At 39.2% G+C, this 13,203-nt stretch overlaps 1 protein-coding gene across 1 annotated transcript; it reads right to left on the bottom strand.

The window, feature by feature from the left end:
- Nucleotides 1-2,236: 2,236 nt before the first annotated feature.
- On the bottom strand, nt 2,237-12,191 carry LOC127652357 (beta-1,4 N-acetylgalactosaminyltransferase 1-like). The gene is made up of 10 exons (XM_052138467.1): nt 12,160-12,191; nt 8,776-8,913; nt 8,451-8,557; nt 8,149-8,186; nt 5,739-5,919; nt 5,454-5,540; nt 4,713-4,894; nt 3,242-3,385; nt 2,718-2,946; nt 2,237-2,418 (listed from the first exon to the last, which is right to left on the bottom strand). The coding sequence occupies exons 1-10, from the start codon at nt 12,189-12,191 to the stop codon at nt 2,237-2,239; spliced, it is 1,320 nt and encodes a 439-aa protein (XP_051994427.1).
- Nucleotides 12,192-13,203: the final 1,012 nt, after the last annotated feature.

Genomic DNA, 13,203 nt, shown 5'->3' with positions numbered 1-13,203 from the left:
TGGTTCCACACAATGTTTCTTTGACATGAAAATAAAATGTAGCCTCTACTCAAATACTTTATGTAGCAAAAACCTACATTTAATTTGATCTGTTCAAATAACTCTGTTGAACCTTGCAGCTTGTTGCTCTCTTGCAAAAACAAAGACATTAGCATATGATATATATATATATATAATATACACACACACACACACACACACACTCATCTGCCACTTTATTAGGTACACCTGTACATCTACTTATTCATGCGCTTATTGTCGTGGCTTCTGTGAAAATCACTGTCAAAGTCTTGTGGTTTTTATTCCAGAAGATAGACTTTATTATCAGATATAAGAAAGCTGAGTTGTCTGCAGAGCAACTGTAGCATCTGGGATTATACCCGCTTATATACATATGATCTACCAAGTTGTGGCTAATACATTCCTTACATGTCACTATTATTTTCATTTTGTTCTCTGACTCCAGTCTGTTTTTTAAGTAGTGGCCAGGAAACCTCTGTGGAGGGGCCTCACCATATATTTTCTCTAGTGTCAAAACAGGAGACTCAGTTTACATATGTGAGCACATTCCATTCCTACACAGACACTCACACAGTGCAATACATGCTTGAAAATCAGAAATAATAGAATAAAAAGGCTATATTTACATTGATTATACATGATTAATTTCTATTCAACTTTATAAAAATACTCTACAATATCTAATCAGCAAATCAAGTGGGAGCAACGTAATGTATAAAATCATGCCGATATAGGTCAGGAGCTTCAGTTAATGTTAATTTGTGATCTCAGTGATTTAGACGATGGCACGATTGTTGGTGCCGGATGGGCTGGTTTGAGTATTTTGTAACTGCTAATCTCATTCTCTTAACACTCTAGAGTGTTAAGAGAATGGTGCAAAAAAACTAAAACATTCAACAAGCAGTATTTCTGTGGGTGAAAATGGCTTGTTAATGACAGAGGTCAGAGAAAAATGGCCAGACAGCTCCAAGCTGACAGGGAGGTGACAGATAAACACACATTACAACAGTGCTATACAGAAAAGCATTTCTGAACATACAACATGTTGAACATTGAGGCGTATGGGTTACAGAAGCAGAGGACCCCTCCGGGTACCACTACTGTCAGTTTAGAATGGGAAATAGAGGCTGGTGTGGGCACAGGCTCACCAAAATTGGCCAGTAGATTGGAAAAACATCACCTTATCTGACAAATCTGGATTTCTACTGAGGTACACAAATGGTATGCCAACTGTAGCCTCAGTTTTCTGTTCTTGGCTGACAGAATTGGAATCCAACGTGGTCTTCTGCTGTTGTGGCTCATCCCCCTTAAGGTTCGACACATTGTGCATCGTGAGATGCTATTCTGCTCACTACAATTGTACAGAGGGATTATCTGAGTTACCGCAGCCTTTCTGTCAGATACAACCAGTCTGGCCATTTTCCATTGACCTCTCTCATCAACAAGGTATTTACAACATAATTACAGTTTTATTTAATACACAGTACAATTCACAGTAATATTTAAAAACAATATTTTAATATTAGTGACCCCTAGAGTGTGATAAATATGACAACATTACTTAACTTTACTTAAACTGAAGTTTGTTTTGTTTTTTGATGGTAGACTCCATTGACTGAGTAGTCACAGAAAGAAAGGTAAATGTCACACCATTTCACCTAGCCCACAAAACATTTATATAATTAACATTGCCATTATATTCATGATGTTAGCCAGAGGGGAACTGGCCCCCACAGTGAGTCTGGTTTCTCCCAGGGTTATTTTTCTACCATTTACCAACATCTTATGGAGTTTTGTGTTCCTTGCCACAGTCGCCTTCAGCTTGCTCACTGGGGTTATAAATACAATTATTATTTAATTACTTATAATTAAACACAATTCACAATTGTATTTTAACTAATTACACAATAATGACTCATAGACATTATAGACATTACAGTTTTATCTTCTGTTTATGCTGATCTTCTGTAAAGCTGCTTTGAAACTATGTGTGTTGTGAAAGGCGCTATACAAATAAAAATGACTTGACAAAACTACTCTTTTCTTTATCAAAACATTTTTAACAATCATGTGTAGTTGATTTCTGTGATGTATTATCTTTAAACTTACATTTACATACTTTCATTATAAGTAAAAACATTAAATAAAATAAATTATGTTTAAGCAGCACTTGGTATCTGACAGGAGATTGATCACTTCTCTCCTCAAAAGTCCATCAGTACTTTATGCATTTCAAATAATTCTTGAAGTAATGATGAGTCAGTTTGTTTTTTTGATCCCTTTGTCCCGGAAACCTAAATCTTCTGTAATTGTTTTGGTTGCGTTGCTTTTGGTGGCCGATTGTAAGTCCTTCACAAGAGGCAATCATCAAATCTCCGAGACCATCAAGAAAAAACTCTGTGAGTGCAGATATGAGAAAGAGACTTTTTTCACTTTTCACCCAGTTCTAAGCAGTTAAATGGGATTTATATGGGGACAACAGAGAGGGCCATAGCATTCATTTTGTGACATCTTATTAAGAAAAAAATTATTACAATGTAATTATTTTATATGACATTTTAAATCATTCTAACATTCTAATTAGCAGTGCATAGTGAATGTCAAAGGTTCTGTACACACTCTTCAAACCACCATATCTGCTCAATCCTTAATCAAATAGTACATGATTCACGTTAGCTTTTATTTTGTGTACCTACCAGTGTGAGCCACCCTTTTCAGGAATGGATCAAAACCGACCCTTCTCACCGCATCTGTCCGTGCCAGGAAGAAATTGACGACCCCATCTACAAAGAAGCAGCCATTTAAGCCTGGCAGAGATTGAAGCTTCTCTCCTTGCAGACGTTGGAGACAGCCACCCTCCTCATCCTCCCCCTCCTCATACACAATGCGGAAAAAGAACTGATTGTTTCCTACTGCTCCACCAAGCTAGAGACAAAGCCAGAGTGAGGTACTGTTCCAATAGCTTGCTGCCAAGTTGGGCCAAACTCATGGTTGGACAAGCACGTCATGTTGGTTCCACTAGCTGAAAGGTTTTACTTTGACTTATGAGTACTTAAATTTTAACAAAACAGGGATGCATTAGTTAGAAAGAGTCACTATCATCTTTCACCCATTCTGTCAGAATTAATAATTATACAGGTAAGAAATTAAAGAGTGGAGAACATTTTGAAAAAACTAAACATAATTTAAATTATTTCCTAAAAAGCATCTCTTTACTGACCACATCCAGTTCTGGAACATTTTCCACGATCTCGACAAAGTCTTCTATCCGCGTATTGTTCCAGAATACGAAGTCATCATCCACCCACAGGAAGTATTTAGTAGCCACCTGTGATACAGCAAGATTCCGTCCAGCAAACCAGCCCTGAGGAAAAACAAGTTAATACTTAAAGGTGCTGTAAGTGATTTTTTTTATAAAAAAGATATGCAGAAAATACCTATATATTTTATGACCTGTTAGAAATCACTGAAATAGGTGTCATGACTCACACCTGTCTCTGTAACAGCCCTAGGCTGGTTAAACTGCGGGGGAAAAGATGTCTACGGGCCACAGTCAGAAAATTCGTTTGGCCAATCAGAAGACTTTCTGTCTGTCAATCATTGTGCACGTTCAAAGGGAAGCCAATATATGTTCGTATAAGTTCCGGTATAGTGTCCTGCTCTCACAAAATACTCAGGGTTGGCTGGTAAAATGCTAAGGGATCCTATTCATTTATTCTATAGAAAATAATTTTTAACAATAACTTATCATTTTAAGACGGACATACTGTGAGCTCTGAGGTTCTTCATCGATAATATATGATTTTGTTGAAGCTATCAGTCTACATTATTCCAGCTTAATTTTTTAGAAATCACATTTAATAGTGGAAATCCTGTTGAAGAACTAGACTACCATGATCCTGAAACGAAACACTCCAAGAATCAGACAATTGTGGATAACAAAGCACAACAGTGACATATTGTGAATAACTGAATCGAGTTGGTCTTCCTACACTCTCAAACTAATAAATATCAAAATATTTTGCCATACATTTTTTATATATTATTTCTATACTTATAATCAACTGATGCTTTTTTGTAGTTTAGGCCCTCATGAAAGATGATAAGTCTTGTTCCTTTGTCTTTTTGTCAGATTTTCAAAACATTTTTTGGCTTCATATCAAAGTTTGTAATGTTGTGATCCACCTCAGAACTGGATGGTTTGGTTCATGGCTTAAAACTCTTTTATGAAGAATTTTATGAAAACCCTATGGAAGAAATGAATGGGGAAAATCCTTCTGGAACCCAAATGGCAAAAAAATTGGACAGGCACTGGTGCAATCTATTGCACACAGATTTGCTAATTAAATCATAGATATGACCCTGAATGTGACCAATATGATATAATACATCCAACTTAACTTATATAATAGTAAAAGTGATGCTTGACTGCCAACATATCAGTTGGCATGTTGACATAGCAGTCAAGCATAAGTGATGCTTGACTGCCAGTTACACTCTGAACTTAAAATTGTGATATTCGATCCTAGCATTTCACAGTGATAGATGACCTATGTAAATTGTCAGTGTGCCTACAATGATACACATTTTGTAGATTAGTGTTCGACTGCATCTTGAGATTTCTCTGAAAACAGAAAAGTGTCAAAAGTATCTTGGCATATCATGTGTAGATAAAGTGTAGAAATGTTTACCTGTGCAGGTGGCATGATGTATTGCTCTATGTTGCTGCCGTTCACCTTTTCTGGAATTAGGCTATCATCTACAACAATGATTTTGATTTCTGGGTAAAACTGTCGGATACTGTTGATGAGGACATTCAACTCCTCATACCTCAGAAAGGTCTTGGTTGTTATGGTTACCTGTGAGTTAATATCTAAGTTCAGAAAAAGAGAGATGGTCACTGATCAGTGAATCAAGTTTAAACACCTGATTTCCTTTCACTTCAATGTATTTTTAATATAGTTGGTCTCATTAAGTATATTTGAAAAAACTTTTGAATGGTGTATCCAGTAGAATACACAATCATGTTGCATTATTGGTCATAACTTGCTATAAATCAAATGATTATTCTTGTTTGTGTTGTTCTGATGGCAAACAATACACTTATAATATACTTAATAAACAAGGTATAAGTAATCGATGCTGTGGTTAGACAGCTGGTAATTAACAAAAATAAACCCTAAGTTTATCAGTTTTGTATCAGTTTTTGGGTTTATTTTGCCTAATGGTCAGCTGACTGTATATTATCCCATATAAAATTGGTTCATTTAACCATAGAATTGTCTGTGACTGACCAATCATAATCAAGTACTCCAAACAGCAGTGCAATGTAATACCTTATAATCATAAAAAAGTGCAGACTGAGCAACAAAAATATGCTATATTGTGTATATTAGATATTAATATTTCTAATTTGAGCTTTGTGGTCTTACCTTTCCCTGGGTCATACAGAACAGGGACAGAAGCTCTCTTGATCATGATGGGAAATATGGCCTTATAGTCCTCAAAAGACAAATAAACTAAGAAGAGAAGAAAATTAATATTGTTGGAATGGACTTCAAACATCAAAAGTGAATTTTTTCAAGACCCTATAAAAAGTAAACTAGAATGTAGAAAAACAAGCTCTCTTGCAAAGCAAAGAGCATAGTTGCATAGTTTATATCCTTCTCTGAAGTAATTAAATGGAATAAGTAAGAATAGGACAGTATTTTCATTACCCAGATCTTTAGTCTTTACATGGTAGAAGGTGCTAGTGTAGGTCATTCTGCTCAACAGGTTGTTGAGTTGTATGAGACTGATGGATAAAATGGTCAGTTCACTCTGACTCTGTCCATCCACCTGCTCTCCATCTACAAGATCCTCCACAGAGAACACTCCACTCTTTACACTCAGGGACGCCTGGCAGAAATAAAAGATCAACCAGGATCAATGGAACTTTTACGGACATAACTGGCAACAAATCTTTCAATACTGTCTAATCAAAACTAGACAATGATGTAAATCAAACGTCTTGGTTACTATCGTAACCTCCGTTCCCTGACGGAGGGAACGAGACATTGTGTCGATGTAGCGACACTAGGGGTCGCTCTTGAGAGCCCCCGAAATCCTCCCATTCTTTGAGAAAAGCCAATAACAATTGGCGAGTGGAATTTGCATGCCACTCCTCCGGACATATGGGTATAAAAGGAGCTGGAATGCCCACTCCATTCAGGTTTTTGTGCTCCATTCCATTTCAGTGGCTAGTACAGCGTTGTGGCAAGAGGGACACAACGTCCATCAGGGAACGAAGGTTACGACAGTAAACGAGACGTTCCCCTTCTGTCACTCACTCAACATTGTGTCGATGTAGTGATCCTATGGAAAAATGCCACAACAGCTGAACTGTGTTACGTGAACTGCCGATTCAGGTGCTGCGTGCGTATTAGCAGGTGCACCAGACTGCACATAACCTCCACCAATGCCCCAAAAGACATCATGTAGTTCCCCCACCCCTGAGGAGGGGAAGCGACGTAACTAGCATGGGAGCAGGCCACGCCAGTTGCGGCCTTTTCTCTCTATGTTTTTCTCTCCACAGAGTATTAGATTCGGCTGGGCCATCTAACGCTATCATGCGCTTCGGGGAAGGTGTTCTTTTCCTTTCCTAATCTTTCAGGGGGAAAAGACCCCACAGAGACCACATCCTACCAAAAAGTAGAGCTCAATATGTGGCAATACGGCACATGGGTTCCAGTGCCCACGAGAACGCCGCACTCCTGCAAGGGCCGGGTATGGCCTGGATCTGGTAGGCCAATGCAATGCTGTCCACGATCCAGTGGGCAAGCCTCTGTTTAGAGACAGCATTCCCTTTCCGCTGTCCACCAAAAAGCAGACAAAGAGCTGCTCAGAGCGTCTAAAGCTCTGCGTGCGATTCAAGTAGGTGAGCAAATCATGCACCGGACACAGCAACGACAGGGCTGAGTCTGCCTCTCCCCGGGGCAGCGCTTGCAGGTAAATTTTAGAAATGCCCGGAGGCTGAATCCTCCCAGGCCATGCCTCTTCCCCTCATGGGATCTCTCCGTGGTCCTCTTGGGCCTTCGGAGAGCCCCATTTGAACAGCAAAAGTCAGTCGAGCTGAAAGCCCTCTCCTTAAATGTGGCCCTCCTGATTGCGCTCACCTCCATCAAGAGGGTGGGGGATCTGCAAGCGTTCTTTGTCAGCGACTCTTGCCTGGAGTTCGGTCTGGACTACTGTAATGCTCTGTTGACTGGCCTCCCAGCATGATTAAACCACTGCAGATGGTCCAAAATGTAGCAGCATGTCTGGCCTTCGACCAGCCAAAGAGGGCTCACATCACCCCGCTCTTGATTTCACTCCACTGGTTACCTGTACTGTGTGTATCAAATTTAATGCTTTGACTCTGGCCTTCAGGACAGCCAATGGAACAGCAGCCTCTTACTTCAATTCATGTCCCAACTTGCTCTCTGCGGTGAATGAATGAGCGCCGTTTCACATTCATTCACTTTATCTATTCCTTTGTGGTGGAAGGAGCTTCCAACCTCCACACGATCTGCTGAAACCATCTCAACATTCAAGAACCAGCTAAAAACACATCTATTCCACAAGCACTTAACCAATCCACACAAATTGCACGTACTATTTGATCATTAAAAGATGTTCCTTTCTTCTGCACTAGCTTCAGCCACTCAGACAAACTGAATGTGTGATACTGCACACATTGTTTACTTTTGTATGACAGATTGTTTTGCTACGTTCCTCATTTGTAGTTAAGCTAAAAGTCCCACATCAGGTCAGCACAAAATTAGATAAAGGAAGATTTAATGAAAGTTTTTTTTTTTTTTTTTTTTACGTTTTAAATTTGTAAAATGACATTATCATGGAACCTTGAATGTCCTTGTCTATTTTTCATCTCATGAAAAGTAATCAGTATTATGTCTGGAGTCCACATTTCAAAAACAGAATGTGAAAAGAATGATATTTATATATAACATTAATTTGGCCAATTTTCGCTGATTTTGGCCTGTGTGCCCCAGCAAAAAGCTGAATTGAAAAGACCCTCCACCTACAGAAACAAGAGCAAACCAAAGAATCCCACATGACCACTATAATGTCACCCACTACAAAACGAACCTTATATAGTCTTCTTTTTTGTGTGTGCAATGCCAAACCTGTGAGAATGTGCAGTTTTGATATTTAATTTTACGATTTATTCCTTTTAAAGTCTAAACAGTCTGGGGTAATTAACCTCTAACATCTACTTGAGATTGAAGACAGTGAAGAGGAAATATATGTATATGCTTTTATTGTTGTGTAAATTATATCTCACATCTAACGCCACTTAATGGATCACTTAACAGTGAGAACTAAGCAATAAAATAAAACTATACATCTGAGAAAGGGAACATGAGTTATATGAAAGAAAAGAGATTTACCTGGTATCACACATTTTGTAAGAGGTTCCACTATGACACCCTGGATGGGATACTGGAGGGGGGAGTTGGACGGGGCAAGAATAAGTGTATCCAAGTTTGTCTTCATCCTGAAAGTAACGCATTGAGAAACATGTTTTTATGTAATAACTTTTAGCATTCATTAATGCCTTTTCAAACAGCAATAGTCTTTAAAATGTTCTCCATTTATTCTTTACTTTACGATGCTTCCAAAAATGTTAATCTTGTTTCAACTCTTTAATGATCAGAGATGTAATGAGGCTAAATGAATGGGAAGGATCTGAAATTCTCAGGATTCCTGTTTAACCTAAGATTGTATTGTCTGTGCTCTTCTGATCGGCGTCTCTGAAGATCTTCTAGTTCAGCCGCTGGCACATTGAGCCCAGTGATACTAAATCCCTCACAGGAACAAGATGATCGGTTTTTACTGGGAAATGGTCCAATGCTGAGGTCATGAGTGAACACACAAAGGCAATAAATAGGTAAAGATAACAGACAAGAGATCATATGATGTGAGAAAGATTTATCTAAAGACGCTAAATAACCAACCACTTACCTTGGTTTAATAAAAAAAATATTTTGGAGATGCCTTGTGCTGTTGAAAAGAAAAGGGTCATTCATAAATCATAAAGTCTTTACAACACTACAAGATAAAACAAAAAGCTACATGTGACAAAATAAGATGGATAAGATAAGATAGAGGGATAACAATGTAGGCTCATACCCTGTTGGCCACAATAGGTTTGTGAGTCCTGTAACATTCAGCATTCCATTTTGTATAATATAAATACCAAATGTACAAATACCAAGCACAGTCATGAATAATTTAAGCAGGCAATCTTGGTTGCAGTTCATTATTGAAGATAATCTGAAAGGATAAAGTGTTACACACATTAATAGCAGTAAAGGGCTACTATTGGAGCTCTAATATATAAAAGTACAAAATGAAATGTTCTGCTCCCTTTAAACCAACATAATTCCTTATATACGGTCTCGACAATACAAAATAATTAAAAATAGTCTGCTGAGAGCTTTCCAACTTTTCAAATTCCGAATTAATCAGACCAAGAAAATCATCATTTGAAATCCACAAATGATTGTAAAATGTTTTTTATTTTAACAGGAATCCTTACTGCCCACGTACAAATCTGGCTCAGGGTACAAAAGACCTGTTTTTTGACACTTCCCCTAAGTATCAGTTTGTTTGATTTCTTTTACAATTTATATCTAAATCTGTGTTTTTTTTCCATCTCTAACAAGGATATTTGTCAGCTGATATTTGTTTTTGTTTCTATTCTGAGTAGTGTTTTTTTAATAAATCAAAATCACAGGCTAAGTAAAAACATTTTTTTGAAGATAAGATCTTTAATAGTCACTTTACTTGCATCACATTTACTGCTGAAAGACAAATTACATAGGACTGTATTTTACTTACTAATGGAAACTAATAGGACTGGGTATCGATACAGATTTCCCAATTCGATTACGATTCACAAGCTCTTGAAGCAATATCAAGTCATATTATTCAGTTATAATGTCCCTTTTGTGTACATATGAAATACAGCTAATGCTGTGAATTATACAGGGGGCCTTCTTACTAGGTACATTGTGAAAATATACATTTGACTAATTATATTTTATTAGTTTTTCACAATTTTAGCCATTTAAAAATGAACAAATCAATGTATTTAGAGGATTATAAATATATAAATATGATATAATATTTCATTTATTATATTTTGTTACATTTTTATTGTTTAATTGCATAATCTTTACTATTTAAGGGTAAGTACGTTGATTTGTTGAACACCTACTAAACACCGGTACTGTCTCTTTAAGGAAATCCGGCATTTCTGTAAACAGCCTTTTAAAATTAGCAGTTTAACAAGAGAGACTCCAATGTTTTTATCTCACCTGTGCTATGCTTGATCACAAATACATTTGTATTTTGTGTTAAGAGCGACAATATTCAATGACAAATAGGTTGCGTGGATCTTGTCTTTAGAACACTGTTGGGTAATGTGATTACAAACTAATTAGTTACTGTGATATAATTACATTTACAGCAAAAAGTAGTGTAATGCATTAAATTTAATTTCTTGTAATCAGATTACAGTTACTGACTTTTAATTAATCGAATTACTTTTAAGTACATTAATAGCGTTACACATGTTTTTTTAAAATGATATTTATGTATAATTATTTTAAAGCATGAATTATAGACCTGTAATGAGTGAGGTCTATAATATGAGTAATGTGAGGAAGAAATGTGAGGTGCAGAGTGTATGACTTATGTACAACAATGAGAGAGGAAAAAGAGACATTATTTTGAATTTGGTGAGAGGAAAGGTGTTTTAGAAAGTAACTTAAAATGAAAGTAATTAGTAATGTGATTACTTGTCCAATTAAGTAATTATTATTACTTATGATAAATTATTAAAGTAAACTTATTATAATTTTAGAGAATTAATTAGTCATTTTTTGTGGATTACAATTTTTTTTTCAGGCAGTGAAAGGCTCTGGCTGCTGAATACTCCACCAGTATACTATGCAATTACAGGTGAGTGAACTCGTCTCGGTTACTGATGTAACCTCCGTTACCTGATGGAGGGAACAAGACATTGTGTCAATGAGTTGACACTAGGGGTCGCTCCTGCTGTGCCCAGACATCTCTGATCTTGAGAAAAGGCCAATGGAAATTGGCGTGCGGAATTTGCATGCCACACCCCCCGGACATACGCGTATAAAAGGAGTGACGCTGCAAACACACATCAGGTATCACACTGACAACCAGCACATGTGGAGCATGTGGCTAGGGAGGAAGAGCGTCCAGGGCGCATACTTCTTGCAAATGCAACTGGGGAAAGAGCGCACGTCTTCGCCTCAAGGGAGGGGAAAGGCGCCATGCACAAGCGATGCACCCGGCCAGCTGAACCGAACTTACCTGTTTGTGTCACCTGATAACACACGGGATGGAACTGGCTCAACCCTGAGGTTATAGAACCTTGCAAAGGTGTTAGGGGTTGCCCAGCCCACAGCTCTACATATATCTGCTAGAGAGGCGCCGTGGGACAACGCCCAAGAAACCGCAACACCCCTGGTAGAATGGGCTCGTAGGCCAGCAGAGGGCGGCATGTGCTGGGCGTGGTATAGTGATGGCATCAACGACCCAGTGGGCGATCCTCTGTTAGGAGACAGCACTTCCCTTCCGCTGTCCACCGAAGCAGACAAAGAGCTGCTCGGAGCTTCTAAAGCTCTGCGTGCGATCCGAGTAGATGCGAAGAGCGCGCACCGGACAAAGCAACGCCAAGTCTGGGTCTGCCTCCTCCTGGGGCAGCGCTTGCAGGTTCAACACCTGATCCCTAAATGGGGTCGTGGGAACCTTGGGCACGTAGCCCGGTCGGGGTCTCAGGATGAAGTGAGAGTAACTCTTGGCACAGTTTGTTGACAGAGAATGCCTGCAGGTCCCCTACCCTCTTGATGGAGGTGAGCGCCGTCAGGAGGGCGTTCTTCAGAGAGAGCGCCTTCAGCTCTGCTGACTCAAGGGGCTCAAAGGGAGATCCCTGAAGACCCCAAAGGATGACGGAGAGGTCCCACGAGGGAACATGGCACGACCTGGGGGGGGGGGGGTTTCACCTCCTCGCGCCAATCAGGAACCTGATGATCAAATCGTGCTTCCCTAAATACTTACCATAGTAGGGACGATGTCAGGGACGTAGCCATGGTCGCAATGTAGCCATGGTCATGTCCTCGCAGTGAGGACATGAACCATCCAAGAACATTGACCCCATATGTGTGGCACCCAGACACGAAAGGCAGCGATCGTGGCCAACAGACGGGGAGAGACATCGACCGCAACCAGGAAATAAACACAAACAAAAAGGCATCTTGAAAAAGACGCTTTCCGTTTGCACCACTCTTTTAGAGAAAATACAACTCTTTTTGTGTATTTTTATATATACACTCACCTAAAGGATTATTAGGAACACCATACTAATACTGTGTTTGACCCCCTTTCGCCTTCAGAACTGCCTTAATTTTACGTGGCATTGATTCAACAAGGTGCTGAAAGCATTCTTTAGAAATGTTGGCCCATATTGATAGGATAGCATCTTGCAGTTGATGGAGATTTGTGGGATGCACATCCAGGGCACGAAGCTCCCGTTCCACCACATCCCAAAGATGCTCTATTGGGTTGAGATCTGGTGACTGTGGGGGCCATTTTAGTACAGTGAACTCATTGTCATGTTCAAGAAACCAATTTGAAATGATTTGAGCTTTGTGACATGGTGCATTATCCTGCTGGAAGTAGCCATCAGAGGATGGGTACATGGTGGCCATAAAGGGATGGACATGGTCAGAAACAATGCTCAGGTAGGCTGTGGCATTTAAACGATGGCCAATGGGCACTAAGGGGCCTAAAGTGTGCCAAGAAAACATCCCCCACACCATTACACCACCACCAGCAGCCTGCACAGTGGTAACAAGGCATGATGGATCCATGTTCTCATTCTGTTTACGCCAAATTCTGACTCTACCATCTGAATGTCTCAACAGAAATCGAGACTCATCAGACCAGGCAACATTTTTCCAGGCTTCAACTGTCCAATTTTGGTGAGCTCTTGCAAATTGTAGCCTCTTTTTCCTATTTGTAGTGGAGATGAGTGGTACCCGGTGGGGTCTTCTGCTGTTGCTGCATACCTCGGTTGTAATGAGTGGTTATTTCAGGCAAAGT

The sequence above is a fragment of the Xyrauchen texanus genome, chromosome 12 (assembly GCF_025860055.1).
Source record: "Xyrauchen texanus isolate HMW12.3.18 chromosome 12, RBS_HiC_50CHRs, whole genome shotgun sequence".
NCBI classification, from domain to species: Eukaryota; Metazoa; Chordata; class Actinopteri; order Cypriniformes; family Catostomidae; genus Xyrauchen; species Xyrauchen texanus.
Note: the sequence above shows the minus strand (reverse complement) of the source record. Positions and strands in the feature narration are given on the sequence as shown.